We start from the raw sequence: 23,001 nt of genomic DNA, 5'->3' as shown, positions 1-23,001 counted from the left end.
TTACTGACTTTCAGTCGTTTATTTAAAAAGTACCGCAAGTAATACAAAATCAAATCAGTGTAAGTTAGGATAAAGTGAAACTAGGAAAAGGTAAATTAAAAGGAACAGAATTATTGGTGGTCAGTGTAGCGGAGGAATATTTCAGAAAAAAAAAAAAGTGATGGAAAGCTTATAACTCCTCTGCGAATGAAAGGCCCGAGGAAGAAGGGGCTGCCTTTGCCCCCCGGGTCAAGTGGTAAGAGGACAGAGGGGAAGAAAACCGGTGTGAATGTCCTCAGTTTCCCTGTGAGACAGGCTCCCCCTTGCAGCGTTGGTCCCCGACCAGCCAGCACTGCCGGTGCCGCCTCCACCCCACAACAGGGTCACCTGGAAGCTGAGGCCGTAAAGAAAGAATAAAAGCAGAGGTGTTCCTGCTCTTAAAAAAAAAAAAAAAAAAAAAACTAAATTAGAGGACTCATTTAAAATTATTTACTGAGCCCACATTTTAGTGTAGTATGGTTGATGCTGTTTTCCCAATAGAGCCAACCAAAAGCATAACAGTATTATCTCCGTGAAGAGCTGTTCTCTTATCTGTTAAAGGTGAAGAAAATCCAATTGATTTAATAACTCTGAAGGAGATTGGTGCACAGCTACTGTTTCTGTCACCTCTGGTTGGAGTAATGCCTCCTGCCTGGTGTGTTTCTAGCAGGTGTTTTTAAGCAGGTTTTGTCCGTAGATGATTTCTATCCTGTGAAGAATCTCAGGAGTTTTCAGTTGTTTTCTTATTGAGGTAAAATGGCAGTGTTAGTCATTTTACCTAAACCATTTCTTTCTTATATGATGATAGATAGCCCGGTATTTTGAGGATAAGTTCATAGAATATTTGACCAAGTAAAGGCCAAGTAACTGGCTTATGTTTTTGGAACTGTAAATAGTTTCACTTTTAAAGAAATGATAGATTATGCTTCTGAATCCATCCTGAGGATAGGTACGTATTTATCTAGATATTTATCTAGATGTATGTACGTGTGAGTGTACATATGTTGTGTGCATATAGTATACATCTGTATACACACACACACACAAATTAATTGGGGGAAATGCTTCGATCAGGATTGGCCTAAATCTTCTCACTACTATGCACTTAGTGTTTGTGATATGACCGGATAAGTAGTATTATCTGACCAAATTGGTACTGTCCCCGTAATTTAGGAAGGTGAGTACAATTTGAGCTTGTAAACTTCCAGATATACCTGTTAACGGTTTGCACAGCATTTTTCATAATACCTGAATATGCATGTACACCTCTGTGTGTTTTAATGCTTGCTTAGTACTCATTTTGATACATTTATGCACAAAATCTTGTTTGTGTTTTTTTTTAAAGGATTGTCTTTCACTAGATGAAGCTCTTTCCTTTGGGGATTCCTCCCTTCAAAGACTGAATCGTTTGCTGTATGATGAGTTTATAAAATCTATTCTGAAGATTGTTGACAAATTGGATCTTACGCTAATAAAACAAAATGTTGGGGAACAAGAGGTTAGAATTTTTGTCACTAATGATTTTGCAGCATTTTTATACCAGCTCTTTGCGTAGATACAGCCCGTTTGTAGGGTGTTGCAGGAAATTGGTTTCTTCTGCATTCATCTGTGTTGCTGACACTTTTCTAATAGCCTAATGTGTATAAAATGGTCCCACTAGGTTTTTCAAAAGGCAAAGGTTTCAAAAGGTTTAATATGTTGAAATAATTTTTTTGTGAAAAATTGTATACAGGCTTGTTTATTAATTTCTTGGCAGCAGTCAAGAGTCACATCCTATTTTGTGCAGAGGTGGCTTTGTAGTAGGACAAGGAGACCAGGGATTCCTCTTGCTTGCAGCTCAGGAAACACTGAGCTCGGGGTGCACAGTATTAAATGTGCTCTTGAGAGAGTAGAATATAGACAATAGGCAGAAAAGGACCCAGTTTTCATGGCTTTAGGCTGCTTGCTGGGAGCTGCTCTGCTCTTAGCTGAGGTGTTTTAAACAAAGCACTGGTGGGCCCGGTGATTTTAGGGGGGCCTGGGGGCTAGATTTTGCTTGCTAGAGTTAGTGCCTGTGTGTGGTACCGTGAAGTTAGACACGAGGCAACGGGGTGGGTATGCAGAGGATAGTCCAGGAGGCAGGGAAAGGCCGTTTGTCTGTCACAGGGACCTCATTGCATTCGTAATGCTCAAATTTGTGTGCCGGTTGATGGGCACACCAGTGTGTGTTTTATCGCTTTTTATGCTTTGTGTATGTTGAAAATAATTTTATTAAAAAACTTGCCAGAAGGCCTTTTGCGGAGCTGTGTCGGCCAACACACCTGCTGTTCAGAGCGGGCCTGCCGCGTCCCTGCGTCCGGGGTTCCCCTTGCACTCGCTTTCCCTCCCTTTCTGCTCCCACTTGCCCTCCCTCTCTGCTCCTGCTTTCCCTCCCTCTCTGCTCCCACTTTCCCTCCCTGTCTGCTCCCGCTTTCCCTCCCTCTCTGCTCCCGCTTTCCCTCCCTCTCTGCTCCCGCTTTCCCTCCCTCTCTGCTCCCGCTTTCCCTCCCTCTCTGCTCCCACTTTCCCTCCCTGTCTGCTCCGGCTTTCCCTCCCTCTCTGCTCCCGCTTTCCCTCCCTCTCTGCTCCCACTTTCCCTCCCTGTATGCTCCCGCTTTCCCTCCCTCTCTGCTCCCGCTTTCCCTCCCTCTCTGCTCCCGCTTTTCCCTCCCTTTCTGCTCCCGCTTTCCCTCCCTGTCTGCTCCCGCTTTCCCTCCCTTCCCGCTCGCTCCAGCAGGCCAACCGTCGCCCAGGTGAGCGCTTCCCAGGGAAAGCGCCCCCCAGCCTCAGTCCCCCCGTGCATCATCCAGCGCTTCCCCTGGGTCCATCGCATAGACCTCGTGTAACTCAGCAGTGAGCTGCGGCTGCTTAACGCTGTTAACTAGGCTGCTTCTCAGTGCGAAGCTTCTGGCTCAGTGTGGGTCCTGTCCAGGAACCGCCAGTTCTGAGGTCCTCCCTCTGCCGTGGCCTCGCTGCTGGGCCTTGAAGGAATGATGCTCCTCCCTTTGTGTTTTTGTACCTGTCTCAGTTTTCTCTGTCTCCCATGCACCCTGTTAGAGAAGACGGGGCGTTTTCTGTGCGTCCTGTCACTTTTCTCGGGCCATGAGCTCTGAGGACCCGCCTGTACGTCCTCACTTGCATGCCTTCCTCCCAGCACCCGGCCTTGGCGCGAAGTCAGTCAGTCGGGTGCTTGCTGGATGGACCTGTGATTGGCGGGTGTAATGTCTCTTTCGTACCGTTTTTCAGGGTGGAAAGGAGCCTGCTAGTGTTTGGGTGATCCCCACTTCAGACCCGGCAGCTAACCTGCATCCGGCCAGACCTCAAGACTTTTCAGCTTTCATTAACCTGGTGGAATTTTGCAGGTATTTTTTTAAAACTCTAATTATTTAAGAGTGAAAATGATCAGTTTTGAGCTATAATATAAGAAAAATCGTTACGTAGCTATAAGAAATAAGATAGCAGGAGACTTACCATTTAAATTGCTTATATGAATCATTAAAACATATCTAAATACACCAGCTTAGAATTAGTGTTTTTATATTGAAAAGATCCTCAGGTCGAAAACAAAAAGGACTATAGATATACCTAAAAATGTTGTGTAGTGGAATCATAGACCTTTTAATTACATGCCTTATAATTTCAAAGCGGAATAAAAATAGTATGATAAAAATTTCTACGTTAAACTTCTAATTTGTCTTTACAGAGAGATCCTGCCTGAGAAGCATGTAGAATTGTTTGGGCCATGGGTGTACCCATTTGCGTATGAGCTGGTTTTTCAGTGTACACGGCTGCCACTCATTAGCGGTTTCTACAAGTTGCTTTCGGTTGCCGTGAGTAATGCCAAGAAAATAAAGTATTTTGAGGTAAGTGTTTTTTGGAGGACATTGAATATGCCTGGGCTATTTTAGATTGCATGAATCTGTATGAACGTTATAAAAAGATGAGATTATAGCATATTGCCTTTTAAAATCTAATTTTATTATGTGTCTTTTTAAAAACTAATAAAAGGAATGACAATCGGATGACACTCTTAAAAAAGTTAATAGCATTTTCTGTTCTGATTTACAAGCACCTGGCTAATTATGTTAGATTAACAGAGGTTCTTTTTATAAAGATTTTTTTAAGTTTTTATATTTTATTTTAATATGTTGGTTTTTTTTAAGAGAGAGAGGAAAGGCAAGGGGGGCAGAGAGAAATATCGATTGTTTCCTGCACGCACCCCAACTGGGGATCCAACCTGAAAACCTGGGCATTTGCCCTGCCTGGGAATCAAACCAGTGACCTTTTGGGGTGATGCTCAACCCACTGAGCCACACTGGCCAGGCATAGCAGAGGTTCCTAAAATGCGGGCCTACCGGCAGCACCAGCATTACTCAGGACACCACAGGACACTCGGGGGCTGGAGAAGTTTGAGAGTAACTGGACTAGTGTACCTGAGGCGTAGGTCCATCGTGAGCAGTCTGACTGGTTAACGCCGGACGAGCAGGTCTCAGTGCTCACAGTGTGTGTGCAGCGAGATGGGGAGGGTGGGCCTGGCAGGCCTGCAGCTCTTGACCAGCCACCCGCCTCCCGGCTCAGCTGTTTCTCACTGGCCTCTGCCTGAAACGTTTTCAGAACTAGCTTTTCCTTCCCCTCTGCACGAAACCTTGGCAGAGTGAATGGATTCATCCCCCCCCAGAAGAAAGGCTGAAAACTGCCGGTTTTAGGGCACAGTTACCTGATTACTCTTCACTGTACTAATTTACCGTTTTACTCAACAGGGAGTTGGTCCTAAGAGTCAGAAAGAGTCTCCTGAGAACCCAGAAAAGAAATCTTGCTTTGCTTTATTTGCAAAATTTGGTAAAGAGGTAATTTTTAAATGATTTATCCAGTGTTACCGTGGGCTATTTAAAAATGAATGTATGTCCAAAAAAATCATAGTGTTCATAAATCATCTAATTACTTAAAAGTTGGTTTGTTCTATCCAGATCCAGGGATTAAAAAATACTTCAAAAGCCTCTTGAGTTTTCTCCAAATAATTTGTGTGATGAAAACTGAAAATTAAGATTCTTTAGCTTCTCCATGTCATAGGATTTAAGTACTTGAAGTGAACCTTCCCTGGAGGCCAGTGTTTAGTTTGAAAATGGACATGGCCATGCCAGGTAGAGGCTACGTGAGCATTTTTGCATTTAAGAATACGATAAACATTTCCTGGTCGATCTTCGAAGCGTAGGCTCTGTTCAGGTGTGAGCGCTGTCTTTCTGTTCTTTCTTAAGGTATCGGTTAAAATGAAGCAATACAAAGACGAACTCCTGGCCTCTTGTTTGACCTTGATTCTGTCCCTGCCACATGACATCATTGAGCTGGATGTCAGAGCCTACGTCCCCGCATTGCAGGTAGGTGCTTTGTCTTGAGCAGATCCATTTCATACGCGTATGAATTCCTAGAAAACACGGAAATGGCAGGTCTTTCCGCGGCAGTCACGGTAGGTGCTCACCAACCAGACACCCCTGGTTTAGGTTCTACTTTTGCTGGTTAGTAGTTTTGGGACTTGGGACACTTGGCGTGACCTCGCTGAGCTTCTCTTACAGGTGGATGTGTTGCAAGTCTGCAGTGGGTCCCCAGCCATGTAGACTAGCAGTGCTTGTTTATCTAATAATGACCTGGGATGTACCTTCATGCCTCCCGCAGTGTCTGGCATAAAAATAAGCAGTAGGAAGGCTTATTTATTAGAAATCATAACTAAATGGTAGTGTTTTTCTCTTTAAATCTTAAACGACCGCGTTTCAGTTTACCACGTTTGTGTTAACACGTAGATGGCTTTTAAGCTGGGCCTGAGCTACCCCCCGCTGGCGGACGTAGGCCTGCGTGCCCTGGAGGAGTGGGCAGCTCACGTCAGCAAGCGAGCGCTTCAGCCCCATTACAAGGACATCCTGCCGAGCCTGGACGGGTATCTGAAAACTTCAGCCTTGTCAGGTGAGGTTTAAAAGAATCACGATGTGTAGCAAGTAAAAGGACAGTGTTAATAATTATAATCGGACCGCTATTGATAGTTCTGCAGTTTCTGAAACATGCGCCCAACATATTCAAAACATATTTGGTTGGTATTTTCATCATCTCCCCAGTTCCTTTACGTGTAATTGGGACACAGGAACCGAACAAGGCATTAAATCTGTTGTTCATTTTGTTCACTTATGTCCCCTCAACTTTATAAAGTCTTTGAGGGTAAGAACTTACCTCAAGTATCTTGAACTCCTTATAGCTTTTGGGTGACTGCCTTGTAAAAAATGTTTGTTGAATCAAACAGGAATTAAAACTTGGAGAAATTTGAACAGAAATTTTATATTTAGACCTAATCTCATTCAATTTTCATTGGTTTTCCAACTATAACTGATGAAGCTCTAATGCTAACAAGTTAAGAAGAATCGTTATAGGAGAAACAGGTTTGGGAAAAGGTTCAGAGAAAAAATCCCAGGCAAATCTTTTCCCTGCCCAGAAAAGTAGTACTTATAGCCTAAGGGACAGATTTCCTCCAGCCAGGATGGAAAGGGACACTGTGATCACAGGAAGCACAGATTCCGTTCAGAGAAACACACATATTGGTAAGAATTTACACTTTACTATATCATCAAAGCAGAAAATCAAGTGTTATTTTATAAAATTCCGTCTATGTTAGTGATTATTTTATTATTCAACTTAAATATTGTTGGTCTGGAAACATTAAGTGACAGGTTTCATTCACTGTGTCTGGTTTTGTGAGACCTCAATATATCTGCAGAGCTCATGAAGAGTGGGTCCCAGTTTTGGAGCCTGAATGGGGCAAATTATTAATGTGGGTCATGTATCAAGGGCCGCGTCCTGACTTGGATGGTTGTGTGGTGGTTACGTAGAGAAATAGTTTTCTTTAATAATCAGAAACTTATATAAAATTTGGGTGCACAGTGTAAAACTTTCCTTTCCTGAAGCCCCACCACCTCAGATTACTACTTTGGTGCGTTTCCTGCCCAGTCCCTGGACTTAGCCACTTCTTCAAGGAATCCTGTTTCTTTGTGTAGACAACGATACTTAAAACCAAGACCACTATTAACATATTTTCATTCTAGAAACTTAATTTTTTATCGTAATTAAAGTTAGGATTGTAATGTCTTGGTTTGGTAGCCATAGTGTGTTCACCCCATTATTAATCAAGTGAGTGAGCGAGTGCTGTTCAGAGTTGGCTTTTGTTTTCTGTTGACAGATGAGAACAGGAGCAGCTGGGAGGAGTCGGCACTTTCCCGGGCGGCCCAGCAAGGATTTAACAGAGCTGTGTTGAAGCATCTGAAACGGACGAAGAAAGTTTCATCAGTAAGAAATCCCTCGTAGTTTCTTTACCTTAAGTAAGGCAAAGATCAGGCTCTAACGCTTGTGAAAACTAAGACTCTTTATTTTAAAGGTTGGTCTTACATATAAATTAGAATGCAGTAGAGAAATCATCTCAGCATATTTTTAGCAATAAAAATGTAGCTAAATTAACTATTTAGTTTATTGTCTTGATCTTGTTTCCCAGTTTGTCTCCATCTTTAAGTACAGTTAGTGGATCATACAAAGTAATTAGTTCATATTCAGTAAACAGTGGGAATACTGATATTATATAAGATGCCTTATTTACTGATTGGGTTTTAAATGTATCATTTTGTCAAGTTCAAGCCATGTCAGTATTTTTTTTTCTGTAGTCTGTTGACCGTATTTTTCAGATGTGACATATAATGTAATTAGAAAAAATGAGGTAAATAGAGAAAATTGTATTAGTATAGAGAAAATAACTTTTAGGTAGAAAGTGAAAATTAAGATTTGAAAAACTTTAGAAAAACCTTTTTAAATTACATTTATTGGGGGGACACTGGTTAATGAGACTACCTGGGTTTCAGGTGTAGAATTCTGTGCCACATCTTCTGTGTGCTGCATGGTGTGTTCACCGCCCACAGTGGGCTCTCTCTGTCACCATGCATTTGACCTTCTTTGCCCTTGGCCACCCTCCCTCCACCCCGTTTCCTTCTGCTAAAACTTTGGAACTGCTGGCCTAGGAAATGGACATGAACGGCAAAATTGAGAGAGATGTTTCTTCCTTCCCTGAATTAGCAATAAAATTAACAGCAGTACTGCGCAGGATATAATGAGCCTTTGGGAGACCTTAACAACAGAGAGGGTTGTAAAATAGTGTTTCTCTCCTCGTGCGATTGTCTTCAATTTTTAACTCGGTGGGCATCACGTGTAACACAGTCGTTCGGTTGCAGAGGGAAGCGCTGTCCGCAGAAGAGGTCCGGGTTAGAGTGGTGCGGATGCTTGGCACCCTCGGCGGGCAAGTAAGCAGAAACCTTGTGACAGGTGAGTCAACCTTTCATTAAAGTCAATTACCCTCTGTAGATATATTTGTCCCTTAATTTAGATGCGTCCAGGTCATGGTATATTCCCACATTTACTCCTGTATGTGATTTGCATATTTTCAGTTAAGAGGACAAAGCATGATTTCCTAATGACGGGGTTTGGTTGTACGCAGGAACCTGAAGAAGGTGGCACATTCCCAGGGGAAATGTTTTAGTTTGGTTATTAAGCATATTTTTCTTTTTGGAACAGAATCCAATTTGACATTCTTTTCTGTATTAAATATTGTTTCAGAAATTCAAAGTCAGTATTTTTTAAACCTGATATTCTTAATATTTGGTTATTTTTAGAGTGTTTTTAATGAGAATTAACATTGTTGCTTAGTAAAAATTCATCTTTCTTTTTACATTTGAAATTTCATTTATACTAGTGACTTAGTTATTTAGGAAGTTGTGGCGTATATTGGGAAAATAAGTGTTATAAAGAGATTTTTAATAAGGATATTGTTTATCATTTTTTCACAGACTACCTTAAGTCTTTACTGAAAGTGAAAATTCAACATCCTGGACTGTTAGACTTGTTTAAAAATAATATTATTTTAAATTAAATTTAGAAACAGTGCACCAGTGATTTCCAGTAGCTACACGTGTGAAATAACAAAAAAAAGGAACGATGAGCAACCTGCTTCACCTGAAAGTAAAATGAGTTGCTGAGGGTCACTCACGAGCTGTGGAGCAGCGGGTAGGAGAGGGATCTTGAATGAAAAAACGACACGCTCTTCTCAATCTCTTTAACAGCTCCATCCTCAGGTGACATGATGAAGAAATACGTCGCATGGGATCGAGAGAAAAGACTCAGCTTTGCAGTTCCATTTGTAGATATGAAGCCTGTCATTTACTTGGACACGTTCTTGCCTCGGGTTACGGAGCTCGCTCTGTCGGCCAGCGACAGACAAACCAAAGTACTTTTATTCTTCATTTCACCGATTAGTTGGAGTCTATTGTTTCTAAGACGTACATTTTTTAGTAATAGATAATATATTTCAGCCATTTCAATATTATTAATTTTATATGTTCTGTAGTGTAGTCATTAGAAAACTACTTAATTATCAGAATTAGATGTCATTGATAAATGAAAGCTACACGTAAGTCATCTTAATAGATAATAACCTGACAAAACATTAATATACCCAAAACTGTGTACAAAGGACACTTAAAAGTGATTATCTTCTGAACCTGGGAGATGGGAAACACATAATCTCAGGCTTTTCTATTAACTTGTAAATTTTGAGGATGCTTCAGATAGTCATTGTCATAGTGATCATTGAAAACGTTCTAACAAATAGAAGTTCCACAATATGGCAGCATGGAAACGTATTTCTTATGAATGTATTAATCCCAGTGTCTAAAGCTTTTAAATGTCAGTTCTTAACACTTGGTTAAAGATCTAAGTGAACAGAGACACATTCATTTTATTTAACAAGAAAGGCAGTTAATTTATAGTTGGGCATGATGGTTTCTTTAAAAAGGGCTGACTTGAGTTTCATTTCAAGATCTTCTCTTGTTCACATGGAAACGTAACACTGTTTTGAACCCCGGCCTACTTCAGGTTGCCGCTTGTGAACTTCTGCACAGCATGGTTATGTTTATGTTGGGAAAAGCCACTCAGATCCCCGAGGGGAGCCAGGGCTCCCCACCTCTGTACCAGCTCTACAAGCGAACCTTTCCTGTGCTGCTTCAGCTGGCCTGTGATGTCGATCAGGTAGGTGATCAGTGCTCTACCCACTGAGCCACACCGGCCAAGGCTCGTACAATGAGGGTTAGGTCCATAACCATTTGTCTAGGTCAGTGCTCTGACCCTAAGGGATGGTAAAACTTCTCCCATCTCTCCAGGATGATCCCATGGTCCCACCTGGGCCACTAGGTGAAGCTCCCAGGGTTCCAGTAAGATGGGCACTGTTTTCCCGAGTGTTTCCTTTCAGAAGGGAGAGCTCAGGCTGGGAGACACCCTGGATTGTGAAAACCAGAGACCCACAGGGCTGTGCGGCCCCTGGAGAGATTTACTTGCGCTCTGACGTTCAGAGTGAGAGCTCGGCGTCCTCACCACTTCCAGGGAGGCCAGGTGTCCCTCCCTCCCCTTGGCAGCAATGGAGGGGGCAGCTGTCCTCCCCGGTGACTGGCGCTCTGAAGTCTGGCGTCCTCTTTGTCAGTGTTTCCTTTCAGTTGAATAATGATACTCTCTCTGCTCCACGACACCTCAAGCGCACATTCAGGATCAGTTAATGAAGATGAATATTGTAAAACCACCAACATGTACCCTAAACCGCCCTCTTAATTAGAGGAGCAATGAGTTTTAGTGGGTGTATTTTTCCTTTTTTAAATATGTCTTTATTGATTTCAGAGCAAGGAAGGGAGAGAGAGAGAGAGAGAGAGAAACATCAGTGATGAGAGAGTCATGGATCAGCTGCCTCCTGCACGCCCCCGACTGGGGGTCGAGCCCGCACCCCGGGCATGTGCCTGACCCGGAATCAAACCGGGACCTCTTGGCACATGGCTGGACACTCAACCACTGAGCCACGTCGGCCGGGCTGGGTGTATATTTTTCTTTGCTGGACTTTTATGAAGGAGAAAATAGGAAGAACCTGTTCATTATAGAATTTAACTGGAAAAGGGAACTAATAAGACCGTGTAGTAGTATCACTTAATTTGGCCTCTGCCATTTAAATGGAGTCTTTCCCAGGATAAAATTACTTCAACAGGAAGAAAATAAACTAGTGGTATTTTTTTCTCCAGGTAACCAGGCAACTGTTCGAGCCCCTGGTTATGCAGCTGATTCACTGGTTCACCAACAATAAGAAATTCGAAAGTCAGGACACGGTGGCCTTACTAGAGACGATATTGGTAAGTGATGGTCGACTCTTCCTGCTGTTCCCATTGGCTCCTTATATTTGATGTATATTTAGTTCTTTAAGTTACTTGTCAAGATACCAAAATATAGCCTTTAGCTAGATTGCATTGTCTTTTCCTTTTTTCTGAGAGAATTGGTGAATTGCCATTTTAATCATTAGGATGCCATATTTATTTGCTTAAGTGATACTTTTAAATACCTACAAGCAAATACTCACATTTTAATTAGTTTTCTGATTTTGGGGCGAGTGATTATAAATTTGGCAAAGTTGATCTATATTAAGGCTGTGGTGGGGGGTTGAGGGTGGAAGAAGTGAATAAAAATGTTATTTTCTCAGAATCGCAGCACCCCATTTTTAAAAATACCTCTAGCGTAGCAATTAACTTTAGAGTAAAAGGATTTTTTCAAGCTTACCAAGTTTTCTCCTGCATTCAGATTCATCAACTAAAGGACCCTAGAAACAATAGCTCACCATTTATATAAGACCATCCTGAGACCGTAGAGGCAGAATTGTTAGCATCTGGTCACAGGTTTGCTGAAGGCAGAGAAACGAGGTTAACCAAAGCTTTAGTGTCTTTTGACACGTATTTTATTATAATTTTCTGAACTTGTACAAATAACTTCACATTTGACCCACTGAATGTTATTTGACTTTACCTGTTATTTTAGCCTAAAATTTTAGTTTTGCCATATATCAACTTTGGAATCAAAAGTCCCAGTGAAACACGTAGCGGGTTTGTCCAGACAAAGTCCCATCGTTGCCTGGTTTTGTGAATTGATCCCAGTTTGGATCTGCCTGCTGCTTTCTGTTAAGTTTGAAATCAGCCGGCTGGGCTGGGAATGTGTGCTGGGGCAGAATAGCAGGACGTTGTGGGTAGGGTGACCACACGTCCCGGTTTGCCCAGGACAGTCCCAGGCACGCCTGTCGTGCAGGTAATTATTAATAGTATTCCTTTCACTCCTGGCGTGACCCCGATGGGTAGATCCATGTTGTGGGGAGTAGGGAGGTAGCTACTGAACATCTTTACTTGCCGGGCGGCATCACTGTGTCTCTGGTTCATTTCTCTGCAGCATCTGCCAGTGAATCCTCCTATAACATAAACACATTAAGTTATTATTACTGCCTTCTTGAATTCTCATTAACACCGTAATCAGAGATTCTGCATGTGGCAAAGAGGCAGGAAGTGCTCCTGTTTCAGGGTTCAATGTACTTTTTCAAGTTAAACTTTTTCTACATGGATCTGAGGGGAAACGATGCCCAGAGGGAAACAAAAACATCCAAACGTCCGTAGCTGTTTCTTCGGGTGTTTGGAGACTGTGCCTCCGTGGAGACGGCTCCCACGGAAAGTTGTTTCCAGAGCCACATCTCCGTGCGACCTTTCCTTACGTAGCGGTACAAGTGCGCGGGAACTTGCAAGGGTCTTGCTCTCGTTAACCCCAGTAAATAAAGCATCTCAGACTCTGTTGTCAGGTCAGATCAACAACACAAATTCCCAGGATATGGCCCTCGTGTTTCTTCAGGGAAGGAGAGACTGCTGTGTTGTTACTGATTAAAGTATTCCTTTTTTTAAATCGCTTTTTCAGTATCTGGATTCGTTTGAAAGAAAGTGTTGTTATTATGTCAGATGGAAATTATTGGAGTCTGGATTCTAGATAGATTGGTATCCCCAGTGTTTATTTTGTTCTTGGATAGTGCTGTAAATTAACTTTTATCACATGCTCTGGTTGTGCTCAGAGGAAGACCAGGGTGTGCGGTTGTCATTTATGCTCCGTTTTAGGATGGAATCGTGGACCCCACTGACAGCACTTTGAGAGATTTTTGTGGCCGGTGCATTCGAGAATTCCTCAAGTGGTCCATTAAACAGACAACCCCACAGCAGCAGGAGAGGAGTGCAGTAAACACCAAGTCTCTTTTCAAGCGGCTGTACAGCTTGGCTCTTCACCCGAATGCTTTCAAGAGGCTGGGAGCGTCGCTGGCTTTCAATCACATCTACAGGGAATTCAGGTGAGTACGCACATGGCCCGAGAGTGCAAAAGGTAACGTCAAGTTACCACAGTGATTTGGAAAAGGGACTTAGCGTCTGTGTGTCCACGTGTTCATGTATCAGGTATTAGTGTGTGCTGGAGGCCGTGCTATTTTTTCTGTACACAAAAACTTACTGCAAATGGGTTAAATACTTGAACGTAAGACTGTAAACCATAAAACCCCAAAAGAAAACAGGTGATAAGCTGCTTGGCATCAGTCTTGGAAGTGATTTTTTTGGATCTGATTCTAAGAGCAAAAGTGAACACGTGAGATTACATTAAACCGAAAGCTTCTCCATAGCAAAGGAGCCGTTCGACAAAATGAAAAAGCGTCCTGAAGAAATACTTGCTAATTATATATTCAGCAAGGGGGCTAATACCCAAAATATGTAGTGAACTTATACAGCTCAAGAGCGATAAAACAAGCAACCTAATTAAAATGTTTGCATGGACGTATTTCCAGAGAAGACACGCTAGATGAAGGCCGGCAGGTACGTGCAAGGTGGTCGGCGTCACTGGCCGTGCGGATGGACACCACACTGACCATCACTGCACGCCTGTGAGCGTGGCCGTCACCAGAGAGAAGGGCCCTGAGGAAAGGGCCTGCGCCCTGTTCTGGGGAACGCGAACCGGTGCGTCCGCTGTGGGAAACGGTGCGGCGGTTCCCCAGAAGTTAAACATAGAAGCGCATCTGCACTGTCCAGTAGCGTCCCTTCCTGTCCCCATCGCTGCTCCTGCTTCCTTGCGTGAGGGTCGGTTCTTTGTCTTGCAGGGAGGAAGAGCTCCTGGTGGAGCAGTTCGTGTTCGAGTCCTTGGTTACGTACATGGAGAGCCTGGCCTTAGCGCATACGGACGACAGGTCCCTAGGTGGGTCTCCCCGAGCCCCTCGGCGCACCCGTCCTGTTTGCCTTACGCGTCCTAAGAGCTTTTCCTCTCCGGTTAAGCCTCAGCTCCTTCTGTCACAAAGTGGTGTGCTTTCCTCACGTCTCCCATTTGGGGTGATACGTGTGAAGGGGACATACAGCCTCGGGGGCCTCCATTCCAGTTTGTAAAAGAGTCTGCCGCGCCCGCCCTCCTCCCCAGACTCACCCCGCACCCCTTGTGGCTCCGAGGTTGACCCCTGATTGCGCAGGGATCCCGCACAGGGCAGGTGGGACGATTTCATCGTGAGTTCGATGAAGCCAACCAGTTGCTGTGGTGACACACAACGTGAAAGTGTGCGGATTGTGCAACGTGGAGGAAACCGGACGTAATGACCGCGGAGGTGCGGCCGGTGCCTCTGACTCAGTGATGGCGATTTAGGAGGTAGAACAGGTCTCATTACAACATTGCGATCAGGCTTTTCTGACCACAATTAAGAAATAAAGAAATTAGGTCTGGAATCGGCTAACGTAGCTAAGAGAGTAACAAATGATAGTATTTGCAGTTCAATCTTGTACAGAAGCTGTTAGGAGCTTCGTGGAATTTTCGAGCTGGAAGACTTCTTGGAGACGCCCCCCTTCAGTCTCCGCTCCAGCCAGGGCCGGGGTCCGGAGGGAAGCCCTGATCTCGGTCACATAGCTGCACGGGGGCAGAACCTCTCTTTCGTTTTTCCAGATTTTGGTTTCTGTTTATTTTTTTTAAAGGCAGGTTGAGTTCTGTTACCCTTTATATTGACAGCCTGCTGTGGGCAGAAATGCTTAAAATTCAGTCCTTGCCATAATATAATTTACTATTGCTTTGTTTATCTTTATATCTTATATATACATATATTTTTCAACAAGTGAAACTTCACTCTTTTAAAAATCTCCGCTGAATTTAGAAAGCATAGAAAGGAAACATCTTCTTGGTAAAGGGTAGAATAAGGCCTGTAAGGCTCTTCTCCTGAATGACTCGGGACACCTGGGGATGGTTCTACTGTTTCATCTCTGCCCTGCGGTGGCCGTGCTATGACGCTGTCCTATAGTTCAACCTACATAACAAGGAGGGGAGTCAAGTTTTACCTCTCCCATGAAGCCTTGAAACAGATGCACAGGCCCTTGCGTGGTGTGGGTTTCGTAGGCCGTCCAAAGCCTCTTGCGTCTCAGATCCACCACGGGCGGCCGCCCTCGGCGCTGGGGCGGGGGCGGGTTTCTACGGCGCTGCGGAGTTGCTGTGTGTGAGGGCGCCCTGCTGGCTCGCGTTCTTAAACGTGGGTTTTGGCTTTGGTTTTGGACATGCAAAGTAAGTCTTTTACTTAAAGTCTATATTCTGAGGGATGAAAGGATACTTTATTGTAAAATTACCTCTAATTAAAAACTACACCGATAAATCTATAATGCCCATTTACTTACGACCAGCCAGCACGTGCCTTCTTGGAAACGTGTCTCTGTGCTTTCTGTGCTTGAATAGGTACAATTCAACAGTGTCACGATGCCCTCGACCACCTGCGGCGCATCGTTGAAAAGAAGCACGTTTCTCTAAACGAGGCAAAGAAACGACGTTGGCCACGGTAGGGGGCGTTGCCTAACCCTCGGTTAATGAAGGAGACTCTGGGAGGGATGTGTGGAAATGGGAAGAACTGGTCTCTAAACGAGGATGTGTGGGAGTGTGAAGAGTCAGTTTTCCGAGGACACTGAAGAGCTTCGTGTTTGGAATTGCTTGGCTGCCGGTGTACGTTTGATCTCGCTTGGGTGGGTGGGTACAATTTGAAAGTTAGTTTTGCAACAGAATTTATTTTACCTGCGCCTATTTGAATACCAGTTTGATGTGGAATTATTAGACTAGGATAATTTTGAACTACTTGGGAGTAAATTTGAAGTAGAAGAACCGAAATACTGGAACAGTAGGATTTTGACAGACGTGGGGTGATAGAATTATGGGATGAAACTGCTCACAGCCAAGGCTGGGTGGTTGGGTGGTTTCCAGCCTCTCCTCTCGTTTCCATCCCCGCGAGTCTCATTCTCAGGCAGGAGGGGGCCCTGCATCAGCCCCTCTGCGCCTGTGCAGGGGACTCAGTGTCTGCTGACGGCAGCTCCTCTGTGAAACCATCGGCCCCTGTAGACCGGATAGTAAGATGTCCTCTATTTTAAAATTTATTCTTCCAGGTTCTACCCTTAGCTTATATCTCTTTAAATCACGGGCTCGCAGACCTGAGTGTGCATCGGAATTATCTGGAGGTTTATTAAAACGGGTAGCTGGACGCTGCCTGCAGAATCTGTTTCCGCAGGTCTGAGGCGGGGCCGGGCCGAGAATTTGCGTTTCTGCCACATTTCTGAGGCAGCTGGGCCAGGGACCCCAGTTTGAGGAGCGCTGCTTTAGATATTAAACACTGTTTTGTTTTCAAGTACAGTGTAAAGGATACATGAGCAGACATGGTGCTGTTTTTTTAAAAAACATTTTTTAATTTTTCCCTGAAAAAACAAATGAAGGTAAGCAGCCTTTAGGGCCTGTTTAACCTGGGACTTTTTATTGTATTCGGGTAATAATACATTAAAAATAACTGAGTGCCTTTTAATGAGGTTTCTGTGGCATCCCTGTGGCGGACTGGCGTTTTTGCCTCTGGACTGCGGGGTGAGTTAAACGCCAGCTGCCAGGCTGCATGGTGCGGGCCCTGCGTTCTCTCCACAGCGGGTTCCCCCTCGCGGCCTCGCTGTGCTTGTCGGATGTGGTCCTGTGGCTGTTGGCCAACTGCGGGCGGCCCCAGACGGAATTCCGGCACAAATCCATGGAGCTGTTTTATAAGTTTGTTCCGTTACTGCCAGGTACGGTGAGCGTGGCGCCCTGCAGGTGATGGGTTTCGCTTTCCCAGTGGCTTGGAGACGTGTCCTTATTAAAAACGTGTTCTTGCCGTTCTTTAGGTGAACGTCACAAACCGTATGTTTCTAATAAATATAAAATTAGGTATGTTTAGTAATCATTACAGGTCAGTTGTATGACAAGTGATAAGTTATGGCGGTACATTTCTTAAAGATTTAGAGAAGGGAAGAAAAAATGCTATTTTGATGTTAGTCAGGTGGTACCGAGGAAGTAAATTTAGAATCCCCAGCATCGTTTTATATTCCCCTACATTTTTGCTTTTCTACCCCATTTAAAAAAAGAGAAAAGCTGGATTCCCATCGTAGTTGTTAACATGATATTCGATTAAGATTTTAAAATCTTATTAATAGCTAATGAAATAATACAGTTGCTTTATTTCAATGTGTAATTAATAAGAAACTGCTAGACCCCTAAGTCTGAATAATCTCAGGTCGTTGTGATCTTAAAGCGAGGAAGGGAACCTCTGCTTCTCAGTAATTATTGCACCAAACCATTAAACTGTACTTACAGACTTAAAATAATCACTCAGCTTCTCAGGAATAAACCTACTGCTCTGTTTCCTCCAGTGATTCCACCCCAGGCCTGGTAGCTTTGGCATGGAAAGCTGTGCCTCAGGACGGACCCAGGCCCTCGATTACCCACTTGGCGCCCTGGGTACTAGCCTAGGGTGAGCGCAGGCTCCGGCGTGTGCCTCTGGGAGAGAAGGGCAGTGCCCTGCGGGTTGCAGGAGCCGGGGATCTTTAGGAAAGAGGGGAGGACTCACTACACTGGGGCTGTTCTTCATGGATGAGGAGACGAAAATTGCTTCTTGTAGCTCTAAAGCTTAGAAGGATCCTGTGTCTTTTGTAGTATGGAATGTGTTGTAATGTTACCTCCTGTACTTTATATACTATATATGATCGTATTCGTTCTCTGTATCATAGCTGATATACAAAATATGTCTTCACCTAGTATCCTATAATTGTGTTTGTGTAGTAGAAATGTATGCTTATGTTTTTAATTTAGAAAATTGTTTGTTACTATTTCATATTGTGTTCTGATTACATTTTTTAACTTGAAAGACTTACTTTCATGGTTTATTATTGAGGGATGCTATTCCTAATTAGGAACAGTGATTACATGAAATGTTAATTACGTGACAGTTGTTTAGATGTGTGTTTAATCATGTTTCTTTTTTAAGGCAACAAATCCCCTTCTCTGTGGATGAAAGATACTATCAAGAAACAAGACGCTTCCTTCCTCATAAACACCTTCGAGGGGGGCGGCGGCTGTGGCCAGCAGTCGGGCATCCTTGCGCAGCCGACCCTCGCCCACGTGCAGGGGCCCTTCCGCCTGCGCGCCGCCCTGCAGTGGATGGACATGCTGCTGGCCGCGCTGGAGTGCTACAACACGTTCCTCGGGGAGGGCACCGTTGACGCGTCCGAGGTGCTGGGTGGGTGAGACTTAGCCCTAAGCCAGCGTTGTGCAGTTCTGCCCGGATCTCTCTGGGGAAAAGACCGGTGGGTTGGGTTTTTTTTGTTTGTTTTTTTCATTGATTTCAAAGAGAGGAAGGGAGAGTGAGAGAGAGAGAGAAACATCAATGGTAAGAGTCATCCATCGGCTGCCTCCTGCTCGCCCCCTGCCGGGGACCGAGCCAGAAATCCGGGCCTGTGCCCTGACCGGGACTCGAACCGGAACCTCTTGGTTCATGGCTGGAGGCTCAGCCACTGAGCCACGTCGGCCAGGCTCTTGGGCGGTCTTCATTCTGAAATTCTGAAACGAGAAGAAATGAGTGCCAGTTTATTCAGCTTTTATTGAACATCTTTTAATTTTGACTACGTCATGCCTATATTTAAAGAAGAATTTTTACATTAACCTCACTTGAGTTAGAGGAAAACAAGTGTTGATATTTTGATGCAATTTTTTTCTAGGCACTGAAACGCAGTCTTCACTTTGGAAAGCGGTGGCTTTCTTTTTAGAAAACATTGCTCCGCATGATGTTACGGCAGCTGAAAAGAGCTTTGGCGGTGGGGCAGCAGATAACAGCCCCAGCCCACAGGAGGAGGAGATGTACAATTACAGCAAGTGCACCATTGTCGTTCGGGTTATGGAGTTCACCACGACGCTGCTGAACGTCCACCCGGGAGGCTGGAAGGTAGGGGTCACCCGCTGCCCTGGTGATTTGACGACAGAACTCGGCCCTGGGAAACCACATGCAAAGGACCTATTCGAAGTGATTCTGGCTTTCTTACTGCTGTAAGAAATTACCTGGTCACTGCTGTAGGCATTACCTGTTCTTGAAAATAATAAAACTTTGCAGGGACTTCAGCTGCTTATTGTGTGAATAAAATACAGAATAGTTCTGATTTTTTAAAAATATATTGATTTTAGAGAGAGGAAGGGAGAGGGGGAGAGAGATGGAAACATCAGTGATGAGAGAGAGTCATTGATTGGCTGCCTTCTGCATGCCCCTTGCTGGGGATCAAGCCAGAAACCTGGGCATGTGCCCTGACCAGGAATTGAACTGCCATCTCCTGGACTGTGTAGGTCGATGCTCAACCTCTGAGCCAAGCCAGTGGGCAGTTTTTCTAAATTTTTATTAGATACTGCGTTTTATGCTATAATCAAACATCTACCTTAGGAAACATGAGTTAGCATATATTTATAAATGTACCTGTCAGGCTCATTATATAAACAAACTCCAGTCAGTCCATCTAGTTAACATGCACTAGCACCTGCTGTGCCGGGTTCCGTCCTGGGGACACAGCGTTGACCTAACCCACGGGCTGGGAAACTGTGGTCCCTTTGGCACTTCCCACCTGCTGCTTGTGCTTCTAAAGAAGGCTTCAGCCCTCACTGGGTAGCTCGGTTGATTAAAGAGTCGTCCCAGTGCACCAAGGTTGTGGGTTCCATCCCCGGTCAGGGCACATACAGGAAGCAACCAATGATGCAGGAATCAGTGGAACAACAAACCGATGTCTCTCTCTCTCCTATCCCCTCTCTCTCTGAAGCCAGTAAATAAAGATTTTTTAAAAGAAGGTTTTATTGGGACACATCCAGGTTCATTTCCTCACATTTGTTCACGGTGGCTCTCACACTATCAAGGCAGTGAGTTAAGAAGTTGCAGCAGAGACCGTGTGACCCATAGAGCCAAATAAATTCATTGTCCAACCCTTTACAGGGAAAGTTTCCCAACCCTCGCCCTCCCCAGGCAAAAATTCCCAACGTCACGGACCTCACACTGCAGTGAAAATCGAAATCCTGACTGATAGATGTGTTTTATTTAAATCTGTCTTTTACAGCTTCTTGAAGACAATTTATGTAACTCCAACCTCATGAAACTCTTGGTGAAGACCGTCTGTGAGCCCTCAAGCGTTGGTTTCAACGTCGGCGACGTCTACATTATGGACCACCTTCCCGATGTCTGTGTGAACCTGATGAAGGCACTGAAGAGGTCCTCGTACAAGGACATCCTGGAGACGCACCTCAGGGAAAGAATCACAGCGCAGAGGTGGGCACTCGGGTCGCGCTCGCCAGCGTGTGGAGGAATATAAGGCTGCAGTGTGCCCTGAGCTCCGTGGGTGCTGCTCCGGCTCCCTCTCCTCAAGTGAAAACCTCATCAGTGGGGTGTGTGGTGCGGAGGTCTCATCAGTTGTCTGAAAACCATCTGCTTAGCAAATGCCTTCCCTGCCCCCTGGTATGCAGGCCTTGCACGGGGCTTAGCCCTGAGTTTCCGCGGCTGGATCGGTGCTCGGGCCTCTTGTTTCTTGCTGGCCTGTGTCGTTGCCCAGGGCTGTGTCATGAATCTGCGTGCCAGGAGTTAGTAAACGCATTTATAACAGAACACACTCATTCTTCCATACATCCTGGTTATTTAACGAGCTCAGCACTCATCTGGTCTTCCTCTTGCTTTTCTCACTTGGCAGCATCGAGGAGCTCTGTGCCATCGACCTATACGGCCCCGAGGCATACGCGGATCGGGCCCAGTTGTCTTCTGTCGTGTCAGCGTGTAAACAGCTCCACAGAGCCGGGTTTCTGCAGGTTGTCTTACCATCCCAGGTAACCACATGTTTTTCCTTAGCTTCATTAAGCTAACTAGTCTGTTTATTTATATTCCTTTTTTAAGCATCCTTTATGCGTGCTTCAATGGGAATTATAGACATACTTGCTCTAGGCATGTAGGTGTCACCAGGAATATAAATGTGAAAGTAAATAGAAAAATTTGTAAGTATAAAATGAAAACAGGACAAAGGGTATTTGAGTATTTCCAGCAGCCTTCTGAAAGACATTAGGGACTGACTGCTGCCGAGCTTCGGAGGCCAGGTGACTTGGATGAGAATTCTGGTGCAGCGTTGAGTGAACTTCCTTACGATTGGAAGGCAGTCGTCAGTGTTAGCTAACGCGGAACTTTTAATTATTAAAAGGTGTGAAATTGTATTTTTTGTGTTTGTTCTTTTAATATTTCATTGCTGGATAGTTTACTGTTGGTTTTTATTTTAGTCCGTAGATCAGCATCACTATATTGGCACGAAACTCCTTTCCCTGGTTTATAAAAGCATCGCGCCTGGACATGAGCAACAGTGCCTCCCTGCGCTCGACCCCAGCTGCAAGCGACTGGCCAGCGGGCTTCTGGAGTTGGCCTTCGCCTTTGGAGGACTGGTAGGAAAACAGCTACGCGGCACACCGTCCTAGCAGCGTAACTCGCCACGTGCACTGTGTCTTTAAAAACGGGAATGTAGTTCCATAAGTTTTTGGCTACACAGGTACTTTAATTTACATGAGGTGACTTTCCGGAAGGTTTTTTTCTTTTTTTTAATGAAAGAAATAGAACAACATTCTTTTAAATCTCAGCTTTTGTCTGTCCCTCTCTGTTTCCAAGAGGACTTGAGGCAGAGAACATTTTGTGACTATAAAGCTGAACTATGTTGTCACAGTGACCTCTTCTTCCCCCGTCCTTGGTAATTCTTAAGGTGGCTGATTTAGGGGAGCCCCTGAGGGATAATTCCAGGGTACCCCGCAGAAATGTCTTCATGCTGTTTGACCTGTGCAGGGCTGGCCTCCAGCAGTCTCTGCTGCAGTTGAGCCCTGCCAGCCAGCCCTGCGGATGCCCCTTCTGCGCCCACTTCTCTTCTGCAGAAACCCCTTCGCTCCTTCATTCGAACTTGACGTAAATGAGTCGCATGCTTACATCGTCTAAAAAATACGCACCTCTGTGCAGCAGTAAGATATCTAGAAACTGGGGGGAAACAGGAGCCAGGGAAGAGCTCTTTTCCAGATTGAAACTTAGAAATGGAGACTCATTGAAATGTATACAATTCAGAGTAAATACCAGGCTCTCCTGTGACTTCCCACTTTCTGCTTGAGTGACACACAGGCAGTGTGTCTGACACCTGAGGTGTGTGTTCCTGTCCTGCCCTCCTCTTTCCCCGCAGTGTGAGTGCCTCGTCCGGCTTCTCCTGGACACGGCGGTGCTCTCAGTGCCGTCCTCAGGAGGCTCCCAGAGGAGCATTGTCAGCTTCTACCACGGAGAGTACTTTTATAGCCTGTTCCCAGAAACAGTCAACGCAGAATTGTTGAAGAATCCAGATCTCACTGTCTTGGAGCTTATGAAGTCGTCTATGGACAACCCCAAAATGGTAACGAAGTTTTGCCTTAAGTAAAGTATGTCTCCTTATGTAACACTTGTCCTCCTGAAATATACAATAGAAAACAAACCAAGGTCTCTTCCTGGAAGGTGTCGAGCTCTTGCCAATGCTTAAAGCCAAAACCAAAGGAAACAGAACCTTTATGAATAATCATGGATGCTGGGATGTTGGTTATTTTTTCTAATTTCTCACTCCCCCAGAATCTCTGGACCTCATTTTATAAGGCCCAGCTATGAAGGATAGTGACCGTTGTCAGGGTTTGGCAGTGGAGCTCATGAACCTGTCCCCAGGC

At 44.6% G+C, this 23,001-nt stretch overlaps 1 protein-coding gene across 1 annotated transcript in view; it reads left to right on the top strand.

The window, feature by feature from the left end:
* Positions 1–23,001, top strand: part of PRKDC (protein kinase, DNA-activated, catalytic subunit) — an 84,895-nt gene that overhangs the window by 10,200 nt on the left and 51,694 nt on the right. Inside the window, exons 16-36 of the mRNA XM_087825259.1 lie at positions 1,364–1,516; positions 3,283–3,398; positions 3,740–3,899; positions 4,797–4,883; positions 5,292–5,411; positions 5,832–5,991; positions 7,253–7,359; positions 8,289–8,379; positions 9,174–9,337; positions 9,985–10,137; positions 11,169–11,276; positions 13,062–13,288; positions 14,081–14,175; positions 15,679–15,778; positions 16,897–17,030; positions 18,266–18,517; positions 18,996–19,219; positions 20,367–20,575; positions 20,991–21,123; positions 21,565–21,723; positions 22,497–22,700. Coding sequence (XP_087681385.1) covers positions 1,364–1,516; positions 3,283–3,398; positions 3,740–3,899; positions 4,797–4,883; positions 5,292–5,411; positions 5,832–5,991; positions 7,253–7,359; positions 8,289–8,379; positions 9,174–9,337; positions 9,985–10,137; positions 11,169–11,276; positions 13,062–13,288; positions 14,081–14,175; positions 15,679–15,778; positions 16,897–17,030; positions 18,266–18,517; positions 18,996–19,219; positions 20,367–20,575; positions 20,991–21,123; positions 21,565–21,723; positions 22,497–22,700 — 3,156 coding nt within the window. The remainder of the gene's footprint in view (positions 1–1,363; positions 1,517–3,282; positions 3,399–3,739; positions 3,900–4,796; positions 4,884–5,291; positions 5,412–5,831; positions 5,992–7,252; positions 7,360–8,288; positions 8,380–9,173; positions 9,338–9,984; positions 10,138–11,168; positions 11,277–13,061; positions 13,289–14,080; positions 14,176–15,678; positions 15,779–16,896; positions 17,031–18,265; positions 18,518–18,995; positions 19,220–20,366; positions 20,576–20,990; positions 21,124–21,564; positions 21,724–22,496; positions 22,701–23,001) is intronic.

This window comes from Miniopterus natalensis, chromosome 16 (assembly GCF_054644295.1).
Source record: "Miniopterus natalensis isolate mMinNat1 chromosome 16, mMinNat1.hap1, whole genome shotgun sequence".
Lineage (NCBI taxonomy): Eukaryota > Metazoa > Chordata > Mammalia > Chiroptera > Miniopteridae > Miniopterus > Miniopterus natalensis.
Note: the sequence above shows the minus strand (reverse complement) of the source record. Positions and strands in the feature narration are given on the sequence as shown.